Source organism: Magnolia sinica, chromosome 12 (genome assembly GCF_029962835.1).
Source record: "Magnolia sinica isolate HGM2019 chromosome 12, MsV1, whole genome shotgun sequence".
In the NCBI taxonomy this organism is placed as follows: Eukaryota; Viridiplantae; Streptophyta; class Magnoliopsida; order Magnoliales; family Magnoliaceae; genus Magnolia; species Magnolia sinica.
Window position 1 is genome coordinate 12,640,240 of NC_080584.1, and position 20,518 is coordinate 12,660,757.

The 20,518-nt window shown below is 40.0% G+C and overlaps 1 protein-coding gene and 1 long non-coding RNA gene across 2 annotated transcripts; both read left to right on the plus strand.

Annotated features, from left to right (window-relative positions):
* The first annotated feature begins 248 nt into the window (after positions 1–248).
* LOC131220374 (uncharacterized) lies at positions 249–1,466 on the plus strand. Its single transcript, XR_009158539.1, has 2 exons — positions 249–412; positions 883–1,466. It is a non-coding gene; the product is annotated as an uncharacterized LOC131220374 (long non-coding RNA).
* Positions 1,467–4,217: 2,751 nt separating this feature from the next.
* LOC131219936 (MACPF domain-containing protein NSL1-like) lies at positions 4,218–5,448 on the plus strand. The gene is made up of 2 exons (XM_058214922.1): positions 4,218–4,270; positions 5,044–5,448. The coding sequence occupies exons 1-2, from the start codon at positions 4,238–4,240 to the stop codon at positions 5,446–5,448; spliced, it is 438 nt and encodes a 145-aa protein (XP_058070905.1). The 5' UTR covers positions 4,218–4,237.
* Positions 5,449–20,518: the final 15,070 nt, after the last annotated feature.

Below are 20,518 nucleotides of genomic sequence, written 5' to 3' on the forward strand. Positions count from 1 at the left end.
TCATAATGTACCATTATGTGTGTGTGTGTGTATATATATATATCTGTATAGACGTGGTGTGAAATCTGACTTTTAAAATTCACCTGTCAAGCTCCTCATGTGATGATTATCCTTTTCTCTTTTGTAATCTACCAATTAAGGGTGATTTTCTGATGTGGAGTTGTCGGCATGGCTAAACGTGTGCGTCACTGCTATCCTGTGCGTTTCCTTGTGTCCATTGGAGATCATACCCTTAGGATTTAGTGAGTGTAGTTTAGCTATTTACTCCTTGGTCAATGTTGTTTTGTTCCTCTGAAAGTGGTTCTAATTGCTAGTTGCTTGTGAATGCAGGTACTATTGCAAAAGGTGCTGCTTTATTACATCAGGAGGGAGCCAGGGAAGTCTATGCTTGCAGCACACATGCTGTCTTTAGGTATTTGTATCCTTTCTAGTATATATCCTGTCTTCAGCTTCTTGAAAACAGTTCGATAATCTATGAAAATTATGATATTGTTCCCATTTTTTGGGTGGAATCATATGAAAAATCCTAAATGACATGTAAGATTGAAAAGATGGTTAACACACCATACAATTTTATTTGAAAGGCGACAGTAAATTTATTAAGGAAAAGGTGATACAAAAGAGATCCAATAGGCTAGACCAGACTACTTGGATGAGGAGGGATATCTAACTGGAAAAAGTTCAAGATCTCATCCAAACTCTCATCTAAACTTGAGGAGAACAAAAAGGAAAGTGATGGGTGTAGGATAGAAAATCATACTTTATTTGTAGGATAGAAAATCATATGTTGCGATACGATCATTGATTGATACTGATTTTAAATCTGTCTGGCATCTTTCTATCTATTTGTTTATGATTATTTTTCTGTTCTTTTTACTGCAGCCCTCCTGCAATCGAGAGACTATCTAGTGGCCCATTTCAAGAAATCATCACAAACACCATCCCTGTGTTGGAGCAGAATTATTTCCCTCAGCTTACGGTTCTGTCGGTAGCAAACCTATTGGGCGAGACCATTTGGCGTGTTCATGATTACTGCTCTGTGAGTAGCATTTTTAAGTGATATGATTATTAATGCAATCAGGTCATTTGCTCAATTCACATGGGTTGTAATCTTTTGTAGCTCCCTTCTTTTCTGTTTTCGGAAACTTCTATTCTTTCTTCCATGCAATTTCTATTTTTTATTTTATCCCTCCTCAGTCTTAGTTACCTAACACCTGAAACCACTCCTCCTTGATTGTTCCCCCTGTTATGGAATCTGGCTCGCTAAAAATAGCAGTGTTTCAATCCGCCTAGTGATGTCCTGTTTCTTCACTTGCTCTCCTTCCAATTTTTGTATATGTTGGCTTCTTCCACAACCAACTAGATTGGTTCCTTTTGCCAGAGGGTGGGATGTGTTTGTTTTAATTGGTGTGTGGGATTTTCTGTACATTAATTAATAAAATCCATGGCACTGAGAGTAAGCTTCATGTTGTATTTTTTTACTGATTGTCAGGGTACCTTTGACCCCTATTCCAGCTTGGGCATTGATTGAATCTCTTTGGTGGTGGAAACTCTTTAAGTACTTGAGACTGTGTTCCCTACTTCTCAGCTCCCTCTTGATCTAGGATATACGGAAACATGGCCACTTTGATTACCGTAATTTCAGCCTAAGAGGAGACATGCAGTTTCAGTTTCTTTTATATTAGAATTTTTTTTTGTTTTTTTTTGTTTTTTTCTTTTTTCTTTTCGCTCCTCTTTTCCCTTTTTCTTTGGATAATTGGGAACTTAGGGGGTGAGATCACTTACTGTTAGAGAAATTGGGCTTCCTCTTATATCTTCTTCTGTTATCCAATTTCATAAACACTTACATATAACATGTGTTGATACTCTATGATTTTAGTGAAAATTTAAAGTGCAAGGCAAACTCACTTGCTCAGCAGATGCTCTATATAGGCTTTCTTAGTTTATAGGCAAGAATAATGTATTGATGTAGTGCTTTGTGGACTATTATTTTTTTTTTATTCTTGGAAGCGAGTTGTAGGCCTATGGGCCATACTTTCAATTGCTGCTACTGTGGTCCATGAGTTGGGTTCTTGGGACCCGAGTGCAATTGACCACAGTCTGTAACTGTCAGCCCCAACTCTGGAGAGGTTGTACAGTAATATTAGAGATTTTCAGCTTGTAAAGTGGGCCTGGTGATTCAATGATTGAAATATTATTTGACAGGCCTCACCATCAATGGCATGTGCACCAAAAATCCTAAGATTTGAAGAACCATTTGCATACAATTTGAGTAAGACCATGCCACCATATGAATGGACCATACTCATTTTCATCCCAGGTGATATTTATGAATGTCGCACTCCTTGTGCATGTCTATGATGTTACACAAAAGCAACTTGACAGCGGATGATAAAAGAACATGGTACCTTAAATACAAGGTATTAGTTTTCATGTGAAAGTACAGGAATTTGAGATGGATCATATAAATATTGGTATGGAAATGAAGAATTTATGGAAGTCTTTGTTCAGTTTGTGGAAGTGTGTCGCATCTTTCATAGATCCAGACCGTTGGTCTATTGTCTGCTTTTGAACTACAATTTTATTATTATTATATATAATTGACACCTTTTATCTCAGAATATGATCTATGAAGTAGCATATGCATGCAATACGAAAATGGAAAATGAAGAATGGATGTTCAGGGTTAGGATTGAAGTATTGATGCTAATACGATGAATGATGTAGTTACGGAAGCATGGGTTGCACATGTAATAGTGTGTAGGGAATGAAGCAGCCTTATAATAGTGGCTGCACCTTGTCTTATTGTAAATGCTCTACAGGTTTGGGAATTTGATGGGGTTCATCAACGATGGCTACCAGTTGCTGAATTAGCTTTACCAGGAGACGGGGGTGATAGGGTATATGCTGTAGAGTCCTCCTGGGACTGATCATGGGCCCTATTTACATGTTCTTTTGGTTTCAAAGGAAATAAATCATTTCCATATATGATTTCAAAGAATATCCCATCAAAATGAATCAGACTTATTATGATCTGGGTGCATCTCTGGTTAAAAGCAACACTTTTGTATAAGGAGCATTTTGACTGATAAACCATGCCTTGATTCCTTGTTAAATCAATCATAAGTTATGAACTAAAAACTTGAGCTCTTTTTTCTGTCTATCATTTTATCTACTCTTTCCTAGATAGATAAATAATTATCTTACAGATTAGAAATATAACTTTACAATGATAAGGAATTCAATTAAACAGCTTAATTTCTTGTTTTTGTTTATGAAGAATCAGAGCATTATGTTGATGTGGGGCCCATCTTTCAGCAGTTGAGATCTTTTACATGGTGAAACCAACCATGGATGAGCATATTTTTGTTCTCTAGATATGTTTCCTATATTTGTTACTTTTAGCTACAAGAGGTATATTTTTGCCGCGTGTATTTGGTTGGCTGTAAAAACAGGGGAAACAGTATCTCTGTTTTTATTGTATGGCGCCTTATTCCTAATAGTTTGGCTCTTGTTCTTAATTCAGACAAGCCACCGATAGATGAGCTTCATCAATTTTTAGAGTTCCAACTACCTAGGCAATGGGCTCCAGTTTATGGTGAGCTCCCTCTTGGGCCACAACGCAAGAAGAATGCCTCGCCTTCACTTCAGTTCTCTCTCATGGGTCCCAAGCTTTATGTTAACACATCCCATGTAAGTTTCTTGCTCTTGATCAATTGAGCAAAATTGTTTAAGACCAACAAAATGGATGATGGCCGTACACATGTGAATCCCAACTGTTCATCATTATCCTTCTGATAAATATTTTTCCCATTTTTTATGGGCCCGACTTTGAGAGACCATTAGTAGTGCGGCCAGTGCTTCTAGACATGTGGACTATCAAATCATCATTTTGGACCTTCCATTAGGTTTGCCCCGTTTTTCATGGCCATCCTTGAAAAGGTTCACACTGATTAGAGGATTTTTTTTTTTTCCCCATCCAATTAGTGCCATATAAAAATGGATGGTTTGGATCAATGAAGGTCCACTAATCAATATGAATTGTCCATTCAATAGAATCCATTTTACGTAGCATATCCCTTTAAGGAACCTTTTTTTAAAGTCAGATGATAAAATACCCCATCAGTGGCCTTGAAAAACGGACAGTTATAAAAGGAGGCCAATTTTTGGGGTGAACCTAATGGATTGTCTAGATTGATGATTGAATGTCCACTCGCCTTCACTTCAGTTCTCTCTCATGGGTCCCAAGCTTTATGTTAACACATCCCATGTAAGTTTCTTGCTCTTGATCAATTGAGCAAAATTGTTTAAGACCAACAAAATGGATGATGGCCGTACACATGTGAATCACACAGACATTCAGATCCGTTAAAAAACATTAGGGACAGATAACATGCTGATTATTTTGAACTGGCAAAGACAACTCTTCACATGTTGAACTCAAAAGTTATCTGAATTTACCTATTAACCTTTTTTACCACATGCATTGGCATGATTTTAAACATGTATGGTTTTTCTTTCAATTCAAGGTACCCAACATGTAACAACTTAATAGATTTTAATCCTCCAAAGAACCACTTTGTTTCCGCAGAATCTTCTGCTATTTCTAATCTTTTGAGGCATAGTGTAGAACATTAGTCAATATCTTGGCCAACTCGAAGGGTAATGGCAACTAAGATTCTATCTGTAGCCCACATATTACCAACATTGAATTGAATGGCGTTAACTAGTTTGATTGTGGAAATGACCAAGTTGCAGTTACCTTGTGCAATATTCACAATGAGGAAGTTACCCTCAAATTGCGGTTTACATTCGTTTCAAGTCCAACTTGAAAGTAACGCAAATGCAATTTGGTGCCAAGTTATACCGTGTGGATCTCCACGAAGGTCACTGCAATTTGTTCATTTCACTATCAAACTAATTATCGCAATTCAATTCGGTGGTGCATCCAAACACTGTAAATCTTTTCCTTTTCTTAAAGATGGATTCCATTTATCCAATTCCTGGTTCCTTTTCAGTTCCCTTCTAATCCACCAATTGCAGGTTGATGCCGGGAATCGGCCTGTGACTGGAATCCGTCTGTACTTGGAAGGTAAGAAGAGCGATCACCTGTCAGTCCATCTTCAGCACCTTTCGACACTCCCGGGGATCCTCCAACTTTCCGATGACTCCAGCTGTGAGCCTGAGGATGATAGCTTCCTACAAGAACGAGGCTACTTCGAACCTCTCAGGTGGAGTCTATTCTCCCATGTGTGCACGGCCCCAGTCCAATATAGTGGGGCCTGCATTGATGAATCTGCCTCCATTGTTACCAAGGCCTGGTTTGAGGTGAAGGAGGTCAGAATGAAGAAAGTTCTGTTCTTGAGGCTTGGTTTCTCTATGGTGGCGTCTGCAAAGATCCGCAGGTCGGAGTGGGATGGTCCCCCCCACCTGTCTCATAGTCTCTAAACAGCTGATTGGCCTACATAGATATACATATATACATATTGATCGTCTGTTCATTGAAAATGTTTCGCTAAATGGCTGTTTTCTTATTTGGCTTCCATACTCAGATTTGGAAGAGTGCAAGCCTCTTCTCTTTTTATCCTATCCATGTGTGCCAGGAGCTATTTGCGAGAACAGAGTTCCAGGGTACTTGTGTCACTGCCCAGCTGGGACCCGTGGCAATGGTTTCAGATACGGAATTGGCTGCCACAAGAACTTTCCAATGCGTGAAATTGTCATAGGTTAGAGAACATCTCCCATTATTTCACTAGTTAAACGGCAAGTAGAATGTGCAGAACAAAAATTAAAAAATCTTCTAATTCTGTTTCCTGCTCCCCACAGCGACCGTTTTGACCGCTGGGCTTCTGACACCATGTTTGTATTTGATCAAATTGGCTCAAAAGAAGAGAGACCTCAGAAATCTCAACGCCAAATACTTTCGTCAGAATGGAGGCCTTCTGCTACAAAAATATTTCTCTCCAAGCAAAGGTACAACTTTCAAACACATTAAGATCTTCTCTGCCTGTGAGCTCAAGAAAGCCACCAGCAACTACGATAGAAACAGAATTCTAGGAAGCGGTGGACAAGGCACTGTCTTCATGGGAACCCAAGAAGATGGATTGATCATTGGGATTCAGATCCGCCCAGGCAAAGGAGATGTTAAACCATCTAGAGAGTGTGCTAGCAAATGAACCAGTCGCCGTGAAGAGTGGTCAGTTCATTATAGAAGTCAAGCCTCAGGTATGTCCATACATCTCTCCTTCATGTTCTTTGAGTATGCATCATCATCATCTTTTTAAATTCTGCAACATGAACTATTAGTATAACTTCAGGTAAACCATGAGGAAGGCTACTATTGTACTCAGTGTGAATTGTCTCTAGCTTTTAAGAAATGGGGACAATCCTAGCTTCTGTTCCAGAAAAATCTATGCAAGCCCGGAAATGGGCCGAACCCCACTTGAAAACAGTTAAAACTGTGAGTTACTGCTACAGATTCTCCAACTCATGATATGTTTGCATTTCATTGTCCAATAGCCTGTTTGCATGTGTTATAACCACTTTCAATCCTCTTTAATATCTGGCTTGGTTAATGCATTCATTCAATGTTCACTTGATTAGTAGAGAATGTTGGTATGGTTTTGTTGAAAGTTACTTCTTTTACTCATAATGCAAAATACTTCAGCTTATTTGGTGCTTTTAAGCTTGACATGTCCACCTCTTAGTTTTCTCTATCCAAACCCCTCAGAAAAAGCTACTACTGCTGCTAGTCTCTCTCTCTTGTTTCTCTTTTTTAAAGCATATATCCAATCCAAATATTTGAGAACTTGGATGATATATTTGATTTAGATTTCTTCCTTTTCTATTGTGTAGACTTACCTTTTCAAATAGGTTGGTTCGTTTAGGGCTTTGGAGAAAGGGTATATCTAGTTTTGGATGTGCGCGTTGATTAACACACATCCAAAACTGGATATACCCATCTCCAAAGCCCTGAACGAACCAACCTATTTGAGAAGGTAAGTCTACAAAAAAGAAAGGAAGAAATCTAAATCAAATATATCATCCAAATTCATATAAATTTTCATCTTAAAAAAAAAAAAAAGGAGAATCGCCGTTGCCCTTGTCAGCGAGCAACGCCGATACACCCTTTACCGACGGGCCTTGCGACGGCTTTTAGCCGTCGGGGAAGGTCATTGCCGACGGTTTCTAGCCGTCGACGTTGCCCTGTTTTTTGGTAGTAATCATCTAATAATCACTTGATAATTTTAAACATGGTGCAAGTGCTTGAATAGGCGACTGATTTTATTTGATTTTGGTCAAATACAATTGATTTTGACATATTTGCCTATCTTGGCACTTGAGGTTATAGACGTTTGGTTTGAATTGAGCCACTTGTGAAATCAAGAGACAACGGATGTATGGAAGAGTCAAGGAAGGAGAAATGGATGATGAATAGTATTTTAGATGGGCATAAAGATGGTATAAATGCACAGAGACAACAAAACGTCTCATTTATGAGATCTAAGGTGCTTATCTATTGGGCCCTACCATGGATAGGGCTTACCCAAATAACAAGAATCACTTGATTGGGCATTCCTAGCCATTGATACGAAGTCTCTTGAGGCTGTTTGGTTGGTGAGGTAAGGTTATCTTGCTTAGAATTCCTAAGTCTCACTGAAAAACATATTTGTTTCGTCTCATTAACTATGTTATGTTATTCATTTGGAATCCCATTCTCCAACATATTTCCAAAATCCACACCTTAGCAGTTAGCTAGAAATGATTCTCTCCAAAATTTTAGGGAATGATTACCTAACCATTGCAAAAAGTGTCAATTTTTAACCCATTGATTAGATGGTTATAATTATGCAATAAAAGTGAGTTTTAAAAGGGAAATCAAAGGTGGATCCTACATAATGTAAGGTCCAAATCAACATCAATCGTCCATTTTTCAAGCCATTGCTCAGATGGTTAGCATAATTTGACTAAAGTAATTTTTAAGTAGGATGGACCTACGTGATGGTTAATAAATAGGACCATATTCTATATAATAAATATTGTCCCCCATTTTAAGTTGTTGATCGGATGCCTAAGATCCTCTATCAAAATAAATTTTTGGTATGAATCTTCAATAGAGATGTGGCCCACATGATTTATGCTTTGGATTGCTGATCAAACCTTTTATACAATAATAAATAGGACCATCCATTCCTGCGTATTGATAAGATGGTTGGGATCATTAGATCAAGAGTGATTTTACAAGCGAAGGATAATCAAAGGTAGACCAACATCACGGATGATCCAAATCAATGGCTAGACCTGTTTTTAGTATAATCAATATGGACTGCTCATTTTCATAACCATTGATAATAGATTGGTTAGGATCATCCTAAGACTTGACTTTTGAGATCGATGGGCGCCCCACATGATGGTCCCTGTTGGACTATCTCCATTGTTAGCTATATGGATTGTCCATTTTCAAAGACATTAATTAGATGGGAATAAAGCGGTTTTTTTTCCATAGAGATGAGCAATCAAAGGTGGTATAGTCATGGACAATCCAAATCAATGAGATGACATTTTCCAATACGAATAATCAAACTAGCCTGTTTTTCCACTAATCAATAGCTGGAGCTATCTTTAAAGCGATGGTCAAGTCATGGTCGGTTAAAGGTGCAATATATGTGATAGAGATGCTGTGACCCACCAAAGTACAGTATTTTCCAAGAAAAATCGTAGCTTGAACCAAACACAATTTAAAACTCTTCTTATTCCCCATCAAAACTCAATGTGTCAACCAAAAATCCTTATTTCCACTAAGAAATATTAAGCCAATTTTAAATTTTAACACTCCTGCACCAAATATCTAGGGCTGTACAACGGGTTGGGTCCTATAGTACTCATGCCCAAGTCTTTCCAAGGTCTATAGTACATGTTAGGTTAACCACGTTTGGGTCCTGATGAGCCTTGGGTCTTTACTCATGCTGCTGTGGTAGCCTCATGTATATATAAGAGTTTCAACAAGAGGTCATGAGTTTGAGTACCCATTACGGTTAAAAATCAGTGTGTTGTGAGTGTATGAGCACCATATGTGGGATGTGAGTGCATGTAAAAAAAAGAAAAAGAAAAAAGAAGAGCCTGGACCACTTTTTTGAAGAATTAGTATCTATTACGTGTTTGGATCTATGCTTTAAGTTGGGTTGGACAAATAAGAACATTTACATAGTCGCAGGTGGATCGGTAGATCACACGGTACAGGTGCCACTTTGAGGCATGCATGGTGTGTAAACAGGCTCTCTTTTACGTTGAGGTCTTTTGGTATTGATTCCCTAGTGGGGGTGGCTAACAGTTAAGTAGATGAAATAGATCAGGGTGCTACTTTGACACATGCATGGTATGTAAACAGGCTCTCTTTTACATTCGTTCCTGTATAGTTGCTTCAATTTGGAATAGTATTGAATTTTCTTTTAAATAAAAAAGAAAAAGGAAAAGAAAAAAAGAAAGAAAGAAAAAAATTAAAAAAAACTCTTTTACATTCGCACGGTTTGGAAACACACTTCATTGCTAGAATAGTTAATATATATTTAATGCATATGATAGTTTTATAAAAACTAACTTGACCCAACTCGGTTAAAAAATGTAAGACCCGAACCAGTTTGCCCAGAATCGAACCGTTCCTAATAGTTCTAGGATTTTCGGAACCGGAACCGGACCGCTAACACCCTCGAACCGAAACGGAACCGGACCGTGAAAACCGGTTCGGTTCCAGATCGGTTCCACGGTTCTGGGCTTTTTAAAATCAAGCCCAATTGGTATGAGATGCATTCATATCCACCATCCATCCAGAGACTGCATCACATGAAACAATGGAGGTAATGTCTACTATAGTTGAAACCTTCCTAAGGCGAGAGAGAGAGAGAGAGAGAGAGAGAGAGAGAGAGAGAGACTTTAGGATTTTTTTTTTGTCTTCTTAAAAAAAAAAAAAAAACATAAGTTTGGATCCAAGTTTTGGGTCCACTATTCCGGTCCACTTTCGGATCACGGTTCGGTTCTGTTCGGTTCTACATGCCCCTAAACCAAAACCGAACCGTATCCAACGGTTCTTTGATTTTTGTAACTGGAACCGGAACCGGTGCACTCTAGAACTGGACCAAACCGGATCGTTTGATTGTTTCCAGTCCGATTCCACGGTTCTACTAGTTTGATGTGCACCCCTAGTCCAAAAGGGGACCCGGGCTTGTTTAACAGGTTTGGGTCCATTACACGGGCCAAGTACCCATTGACAACCCTACAAACAGCCGTCGACATTACAAGTTGCAGCTAAGCGAAGGTCCCAAAGACCGGGCAATGTAGACGTCATCGACAGCTAAGATCATCCGACCAGTTGGATTTTCTGTGGATACCCCGTTCACATTAACGGGCGCAGAGTGCGTCCGGTCTCTAGCCACGAACTGTCAATTCTATGGGTGGGCCTACTGTGATGATATGTTTATCCACACTGTCCATCCCTTCTCTTAGATCATCTTAAGGCAGATCCAACGCTCAAGTGGACCACGCCACATGCATATGGCTCTTGCATTTAATGCAACTTACATTTAATGCTTTGTGCATTTAACATAACTAAGCTTATCATTCGTTGTGGTCCACTTGAGCAATGGATCTACCTCGTTTTTGTGCACACACCTTGAAATGATACCAGAGAGAAGGGATGGATGAAGTGGATAAACAGATACAGCATATGTGGGCCCCACATAGATTTGCTCATTCATGGCCAGAGACCGGCGGGGTAGGACGCAATCCGTCTTCCCACATTAATGGACGCGGATTTCCTGGGAAAGCCTTTGGTGATGTTTACGGGAAATCCACTTGGTACATTCGTTTTGTGAGCTCATTTTAAGATATAAGGCTAAAAATGATCCGTAACAATTACTCAGGTGGGCCAAAAACGTGATGATTAAACGTCTACAGTTAAAACCCTTTTTGAGCCTTTGAAGTCCTGCATCAAGCTAATATTTGTGTTTCCATTTCATCAATAGGAATGACGTTTATAACGGTATAGATGGCATGAAAACATAACTCGACGCTAGGAACGTTTCAACGGCAGAAATTTTCCTACATACGCCACTTGAGTCTCGGATCCTTCTCAGTTTTGGTATAAAGTCCTAAAATGATTCTCTCAAAACGGATGCACGGTGTGGATTTCTTATAAACATCACTGTAATCCCACCTAAATTTCCAGCGCCGGAACTTCATGCGAAAGACTTTCTGCAGGAAATCCGCGTCCCACGTTGACGGAAACGGATTGGCTGGTGTACCATACACCCGCTATATAGCTGCTATATTGACATCCGCAAGTTTTGTGGGTCTAATCATGAGGTATGTGTTATATCCGAACTGTCCATCCATTTGGGGAGCTTGTCTTAAGGCTTGAGATGAAAAATAAGATAGATATAACTATCAAGTAGACCGCATTGAAAAAAAATAAAAATAGTGGGGGATTGAACGTCTACCATTGAAACCCTTTTATGGGTCCCAAAAGTTTTGGATCAATATGAAATTTGTTTTTCCTCTTCATTTAGGTCTATGTGACCTTATGAACAGATCGGACGGAAAATAAACGTTATGGTGGGCCCTACGAAATTTTTAGCGATGAAAATCATTATCCCGATGGTATTTGTGGTGTGGTCCATTTGATCTTTAGATATAATTTATTTTTTTGATGATGCTCTAAAATGATCTCGAACAGTGGATGAACGGTGCGGATATAATAAATAATTCACTGTGGGGGCCGTGTAACTTTGATCTCCTTTGAACCGTTCGTAAACTCATAGCTCGAGGAGCGTCGACCATAGTCTTCGCACGACACATACCTACACCAGCTATATAGCTGATGTATGGTACACCAGCCAATCCGCTTCCCACATTAACCTTACACCTGCATGACAGGTGTATGGGAAGCGAGTGTCGAGTGACTTAGGTACGATAGTCTAGCATAGGATACCTACTCCATAGGAAAAAATGGATGCGGATTGCGTCCTACCCTCTAGCCTCGAACGGTGGTTCTGTGGGCGAGTCCACTGTGATGTATCTGTACATCTAAACCGTTTATCCTTTTTTTCAGATTATTTGAAGCATCCAAAAAAATGAGGCAGATCCAACGATCAAATGACCACACCAAAGGAAACTATAGTGATAATGACACACACAGTAGAAACCTATCTAAGGGCTACCTTGATGTGTTTTTACCACCCAACCTACTCATAAGGTCATGTAGACGTGTATGAAGTGAAAAAAATATCAGCTTTATCCTAAATTTCTCCAGCTCCCAAGAAGTTTTTAATGGTGGAAGTTCAATCCCCACTTTGTGGTCCACTTAAGCACTGTGTCTATCTCATTATTTTCATAATACATTAAAATGATCTGAGAAAAATGGTAAACGGCGTAGATAAAACACTTACATCAGACGGGCGGGGTAGGACGCAATCGGCGTCCAGAAAAAATAGAGAATACAGAGAGTAATGACAATCAGGCGTCGTCAATTTACGTCAACGGAGACAAAGCAAATGTCACTTTCTTTGCGTGCACTGCACGGTGCACTTTTTTGGCTAATCCGACTCCCACGTGTGGCAACCTGACATCCATGAAAAATCAAAGCCGTAGGTCCGCTGTGTTCATGGTGGGGATTCTAGGTGTCCTAACCCATCGCATGGCTGTGGCGCGAGGATCATCTCTCCGGTCGACAACCATGACGATGGGACCAGAATCACCTGCCAGACTTTCGACACTTGTTTTACGCGGCTTGTTCAACACCCAAGCTCCTTAGGCCCACTACGTTGTATATGCAAAATCCACTTTGTTCATCAGATTCTATCCTCGATTATAGACCCTGGGGAAAAACATCAACTAGAAGCACATGTCAGGTGGGCCACATCATAGGGAATAATGTGGATGGAATTTCAACCGTAGGTTTGTGTTCAAGGTCAGCGTATTGTGTATCTTTTATCAAAACCGTCAATCAATTTTAAATCAAGCGGATAAAGTTAAGATTCTAAATTAATGCTATGAAAGTATCAGATAATTCACATCTCATGAAACTATAGGTTTTAGGAGCGATTTTACATTGATTCCATTGGTGTGGCCCATATCAGTTTTCTATCAATCTGAAATATTGTATGTGCAGTTCCAACAATGGTTCTCACCTGATGGACAGATTGGATTTACATGTACAATATATATGGTGGCCCCACAGATTGTATGTGACCCGGGGCTATGTGAGCCCCGTTGATATATCTCTGTGCCCGGGCATGTGAGGCTCACAGTGATATCCGTGAAACATCCACTCTGCCTACTTGTTTTGAAAGATCACAATAGGACAGGACAGGATTCTAAAAATCAGGCAGATTTAAAACTCATGTGGGCCATACCACACGAAACAGTGACTCGGTGGTGACAGAAGTTTTGTATCAGGATGATTTTCGTTCCTGCAGTTTATCTGAGTGGTAATAAGCATGTAAACATCATGGTCAGCTCCGGGAAAGTTTCAACAGTGGATATTGTTGTTCCCACTGTTTTATTGGTATGGTCCACCTGAGTTGTAGATCTGCCTGATTTTTAAAATACCATCAATTGTGATCTTTCAAAATAGATAATGCAATGTATTTTTTAGGGTCATTTCTGTCGACCCCATACGGCCCTTAGCTATGCAATCCATCCATTTTACCGTATCATCTTAGAGTACAAGCCAAAAAAAGAAGTAAATCCAAGGCTCAAGTGGACTACACCATAGGATGCAATGGTGATAATGACACCCCAGTTGAAACTTTATTAGGGCCCTCTGTCATGGTTAGTTGCCATTTAACTTATTCATAAGGTCACATAGTCTTGGATGAAGGTAAAAGACAAGTATCAACTTGATCCAAATTTTTTGTGACGTTATAGAAGTTTACTCCAGTGTTAGAACTGCTTTATTTTTGGGCTTCTATCTTAAAATGATTTGGCAAAATGAATGGACGTGTGGATAAATCCATACATCGTGGTAGCCCTGTTGATGTCCCAGTGGCACGACATGGCCAAGCTGGCAAAATGGATGGGTAATGAAGTGCATGCTACTCTCCAGCAGTGGTGGTGAAATTACCGGGCGCAAGTTTTGAACGGCAGCTGTAAATTTCTTACAGCATTTCTTTAGTTTTTCGGAAATGGATTGCCTGTGGCACCCACCACAAGGATATCCCCATGGCTCAGCGTGGCCCAAGCTCTGTCGGGCCCACTGTACTGCGATTGTATTTTATCCATGCTGTATATCTTTTTGCCATCTAATTAGCCCACACAGATTGAGCCACGTCATGCCACAGGATATTCAGACAGTCTGCTTCCGCGTTTCCAGGGAGAATGTAATTGGCTGTCTAAGAGTGCATCCAACACGCATACCATTGACCAATTAAAGTTGTTGCACCGCCTTGGCAGACTCAGATATAATATAGTATATCACACAAATATTTGAACTTAATATACCATGGAATTCTTAAAATCAGATTTCATCCACTTAATATATTATTTTGGGTGTTTGTTTATCGCACTTAAAAAATAGTTCTTAATGAAAATTATTCACGGAATTAATTTGGGATTGGTGTATGTGCCGAAAGCAGTAAGTGATGTACGTGGAAAGCTAGACCGAGTCTATTCTAAGGTTTTTGAGTACTCCACGAATAACTATAGTAGGTGTTTTTGAGTACTCCAGTGGTTGGCCTTGTAAGCTAGGACCTGGATCACTAAACTCACTTAAGGGCTGGCCCGGACCATTGACTCAAAAAGTAGTTTGTCCATTTGAGCAGAATTATAGCTAGCCATGTAAAATGTGGGTCACAACATAAAACCATGTAGCTAAGATTGTAAAGGTCTTTTAAAAAAAAATTATTTATTTATTTATTTTTAAAAAAAAAAAGCTACCCTGTTGATTTCAATGGACAACTGATGGTTTGAGTTAGTGTAGGTTCATGGCCCACTTAATGAGTGTTGGGGTTATGTTTTGGAAAGTCAATGTTATTAGACATTATTCATGACATGATACATTTTCTAAGTTAATTCTTATTGAACATGTTTACGGGGGTTTAAGAGGATATGCTCTTGGGTACTTGAGATTAGGTGCAACGGCTTAGTAGCCAAGGGAGAGTTATGGTCAATGAATCTCATTGTCTTAGCCATGACTATATAGATTCTTGAACATACAAATCATATGATTAGATTGTTATTTCATGTGATGGGACCGGCTTGGTGTTAGGATAGACCATCTTTACACATTAGGGTAACTTTTTTTTTTAAAGAGGCACTATATATAATTCAAAAAACAGGATTTACGACACCTTCAGGTGAGCATCACAAAAAGGCCGATGCCGCACCTATCATATACCAGAGAAGGAAAAACTAAGCCTCTCTCAAGTAACCCAAGCCTACCCTATCCAGAAAAAAAAAAAGACCCCTAGTAATACTTGGGAGAGAGGCCTAAGTATCGAAAGAGGAACTTGCTTGGGTTGCACTACCTCTCCTAGCCAGATCGTCCACTACTGCATTCGCTTCCCTGAGGGTATGGGCAAAGGAAATGTCCAACACAGCCTGCATCGCCCGGACCCTCACAAACTAGTAGCACATGGACCATGCAGGATTTGAGTTCTTCAAGAGGATCCCCACAATGGAATTGGAGTCACTCGCCACCTTCACCTTAGAATAACCTAAATCAGCACACTTCGTTAGGCCCTCTCGGATAGCACAAAACTCGGCCTAGGAGTTTAAGCCTATGTCGTAGCCTAAGGAGAAACCAAAAACAAAATTACCCTCACAACATCCCCCCCCGGATGGCCCTGGGTTCCCCAGAGTGGATCCATCAACGTTGATCTTAATCCAGACCCTCTTAAGCTTAATCCATTTCACTACACGAGGGGTTTTAGGAGTTATAGTTGGGTCGACAATGCAAAGCTGCGAGAGAAAGGAAATCGAACGCTTATTAAGGACTTTTGGGAGGGGTAGGAATGAGCCGATCCTCTCAATCCAGCAGTGAACCTGGGCAATAACCCTTGATGCACAGAACAAGGAGCTGTCAAAGAGCGCTCTATTCCTTTTCAGCCAGATCTCCTAGAAGATGAAAGAGGGGAGGAGGACACGCAAGATACGGAGGCGGTTGGAAGAGGAGTGGGAGGCCCACCACAAGGTAGCCCTTTCCATTGCTAAGAGTTGAGCAGTACCGAGGACCCTGAAGAATGACTAGAAATCTTTATAAGTCTTTTATTTTATTTTATTTTTCATTTTTGATTTTCAATGGTATATTTTTAACGTCCTATATTTTCATTACTTTGGATTTAAAAAGTTCTCATTTTTTTTTTAAAAATTTTTGCTAGAATTAACATATTTTATCACTTAGTGACCTTTAATACTTGATGCTAGCCTATACACAAGTGTTACTAGTAAATAATTATACAAATTCGATTAATTAACTGGAGGAAGCTAATGAATATGCCCAATCACTAAAATCTTGGGTCTAATCTTCTGACCTATTCATATAGGGTCTAGATCTAGTTGGCCTATCACTAACTAATCAAGACAACCATAACTAAATAAAGATTTACCTAAAGCCAAGTCAACTAGTGGCTGGATCTTGATTAATAAACCAACCTAGTTTGTATACAATTTTTTGGATCAGATCACCATTTTCACTTATTACGAGTGGTATGGCCTACATGAGTTTTGGATCTGCCCAAGTTTTAGGTTCCAGTCTTATTTTGGTCTTGAAAAACAAATGGATAGAGCAAATTTTTCATGGACATCTCTGTGGGCTCCACACAGCCTCGGGTAGGGAGGATCACAGGCATATAGCTCCGGTTGTTGTTGTTGTACCAACATGAGAAAGGATTTTATATGCTGATAAACTGATAAAGAGTGATAATTGATATTCATGCACCCGAAATTGTAAAACTGGAGTATAAGTAACTAAGATCAACCATATTTAACTGTAATGGATCATAACCTATACTAAATGAAGTGATTTAGTGGCCGCTTGGTGGATATATATTTGATGGAGAGTTGAAATGAAAGCCATTCAATGGTCTGAAATCCAAGGATAATATCCATTAATCAAAGGTTATGATCATTCAATCAACCGAAATTTTGAGGATAAATTATCTACAGTGAGTCTTGTGTTTTGGACAGTTTAATTTGAGTTAATGCATGCCACGTATACACATTCGAGCTGCCTGAGTATGGAAGGTTGCAACGTAGCAAGGCTTGAAATAAGTAATTTGCCGGACTACCCTGGTGACTCATCTGCTCTTGATCGAGTTGCAACTCACTAGAGCCAGAAGTGAATTGGCTCGTCTCGCCCTAGTTGGGGGCGACTCAGCTAAATTGGGTTAGGCTGAGTCCAAATCAACTTAGACGAGTCGCATTTAACTCATCTAATTCATTTATTCATGGGCTAGAGTACAAGTCAGGTCGAGACTTCACGAGGGTCCTTACTCTTGCTCCAGTGGCAGACTCTCGGGAGTTTGAGGTGGAAAAACACCAAAACCCATACTAGATTGCATGGGTTTAGGTATACAAGTATCTTTTGGTTGCATGGGTCCTTACTCTTGCTCCAGTGGCAGACTCTCGGGAGTTTCAACACCTAGTCAAGGGTTCAAGAACCCATAGGTAGTGAAATTCCACTACGGCGTGAGTGTACGGGGTTGTGTGTGCATGTGTAAAAAAAAAAAAAAAAAAAGGGTCGAGACTTCACGGGTGTTTAAAAGATTGGTCCTGGTTAGTAATTGAGTTGGGTAGGAGTTAAGCTCATTGTTCTTAATATCTAGTCAGGTCGGGTTAGGGCTATCAATGGGCTTGGCCTGAGGCTAGCGTTGTCCTGAATTTTGAACTGTTTGGGCTTGCCGAGTCTATGCCCAACCCATTGACAGTCCTAGGTTAGGCTTGGTCTACTACAAGCTACCCAGGCTAAAGTCATTAACTATGGCCCGACCCGATCAGACCCAATCCGACCTGATTCTAACCGAACCAATGGTTTGGATCGGTGCGGATCGATTTAGATATTTTAGATTCGAATGGTTTTCGGATCAGGATCGAGTCTTCGTCAATCCAGACAGATCCAGTCCGAAACCTGATCCGAAAGGATCCGATCCAATCAGATCCGACTCGATCCGGAGCCTTAGGAGGAATTTAATGGAGGATATCCAATCATTATTGTTTTCCTGTGGTGTGGTCCACCTGAGACTTTTATCCCTCTAATATTTTGTATCAAGCTTTTAAATAATCTGTAAACATAGATGAACGTCATCGATGAAATACATATATCATGGTGGGGCCCATAGATCACCGACACCACTATTGTTTTCCGTCAGAGGCCTCACACCACACCATTCAGCTACTGCCGTAGCTTAGGCTAGCTGGAGCTAGCTAGGTACGTGGCATGCAACAACGGGACGCGGATTGCATACTACCCCAACCCGTCCAACGGGCAGTTCTGTGGGTGGGCCCATCGTGATATATCTGTAAATCCAAACCGTCTATCCCTTTTCTCAGATTATTTTAAAGCATCATAACAAAAATGAGGCAGATCCAACGATCAAATGGGGCACGCCACCGATGAATCTTGCATTTAATGTAACTGACATTTAATCCTTTGTGCATTTTAATGCAACCAAGCTTTTCATTTGGTGTGGTCCATTTAAACATTGGATATTTCGAATTTTTGTGTTCATGCCTTAAAATAATATGAGAAAAGAGATTGATGGTTTGGATGTATAGATACATCACTGTGGGCCCTCTCACAAACCTCCTCATTTGAAGCCAGAGAAGGGCAGGGGTAGTACGCAATCTGCATCCGCAAAGACGAGTCTGACGCTCCTCGAGCTCTGAGTTGTACGTACAGTTCAAAGGAGATCAAAGTTACATGGGCCTCATAGTGATGTATTTATTATATCTAAACCTTTCATATATTTTTTTAGATCATTATAGAACATTTTTCCAAAAATGAATAATATCCAAAGATCATTTTAACCACCCCACAAATAGCAGCAAAGAATGATTTTCACTGTTAAACCATTAGTGTGGTCGACTTAATAGTTAGATATGTCTTATTTTTCGTCTCAAGACTTAAGAAGAGCTTGCCAAATGGATGAATGGTTTGGATATAATACCTACCCCATGATCAGATCCACATAAGTGGCTAACGTGGATACACAATTTGAATTCACCTGCGCAGGACGTGATTGCGTGAAAAGCAAGTAACTAGTTTCGTGAATTGAAAATAACTTTAAAAGTAAAATAAAATCGTGTACATGTAGACTGAAAATTCTTTCAGAGCCATGTGGGGCCCACCTTGATGTATATATTTCATCTAAATCGTTTATCTATTTTGAAATATTATTTTAAGCATTGAGCACAAAAAGAGGTATATTTAAAGTTAACTTAGACCACACCATATGAAACAATTTGATTTAATTTGTACTGTTCAAATCATATCCAATCCGATCAGACTCGGTTTTTCTAATCAAGGCGGACTCAGTTCAGGTAATGTCAACTAGGCTCAGGTCTGTCCGAATCAGGTGACCCGGATCCGGTCTTAGATCGGATGGCGTTGTCTTGGATTTTGAACTGTTTGGGCTTTCCGAGTCTATGCCCAACCCATTGACAGCCTTAGGTTAGGCTTGGTCTACCATAAACAATCCAGGCTAAAGTCATTAACCATGGCCCTCATGAGTCTTAAGCTCACTCAACGCCCCCACTATGTTACATGGCCTAGAAATGGATCTGGGTGGGACACCGATTGCCTGGGAAAGCCTTTGGCAGGAACCACTGTGACTGAAGGTAGGTGAGACTCACCCTGATGTTCGTGTGAAATCTTCTATTCATCCCTTTTAGTTTTATCATATCATGTTAGGACGTGGGCTTAAAAATGAGGTAGATTCAAACCTTAAGTAGGTCATCTTTTTTGTCAGATCATGTTAGGACATGGGCTGAAAAATGAGGTAGATCCAAAACTCAAGTAAGCCGCATAACAAGGAAAAACTAAGGACTGAACGTCCTCCGTTGAAACATTCACGGGTGCAACGGAAGTCTTGGATTAGGCTAAAATTTCAGTGCTTTCAGATCATCCACCTAATAACGACGTTATCAACTGTATAGATGGCATATGAAATTCAAAATGGACACTGGGGGGTTTCAACGGTAGGCATTTCCCTAGCACTTTTTCCTGTCATGCATCATAACAAGATCCAGCAGAATGGATAGTGGGGTGGATTGATTACGAACATCATGGTGGCCCCCACCTAGCTTCCTATCACCTGAAGCTCCTGGGAAAGGTTTTGGCAGGCACTTCACGTCCCATGGGTGGCCACACATGTAAAAAGGAATTGAATGGCTAGGAATGGACACACATGTTAAAAAGAATTGAATGGTCAGAAAAATTGTCCAATAGTAAACATTGATGGGCTTTGGTCTGGACGCCCGATTAACTGAGACAGCCTGTCACACGAATTCGTGGGAAAAATTGGGGAAT

Coding starts and splice junctions, on each gene's coding strand:
- LOC131219936 (XM_058214922.1), top strand. CDS start 4,238: ATGGGTCCCAAGCTTTATGTTAACACATCCCAT. Junction 4,271..5,043: donor TTTATGTTAACACATCCCAT/GTAAGTTTCTTG, acceptor CACCAATTGCAG/GTTGATGCCGGGAATCGGCC.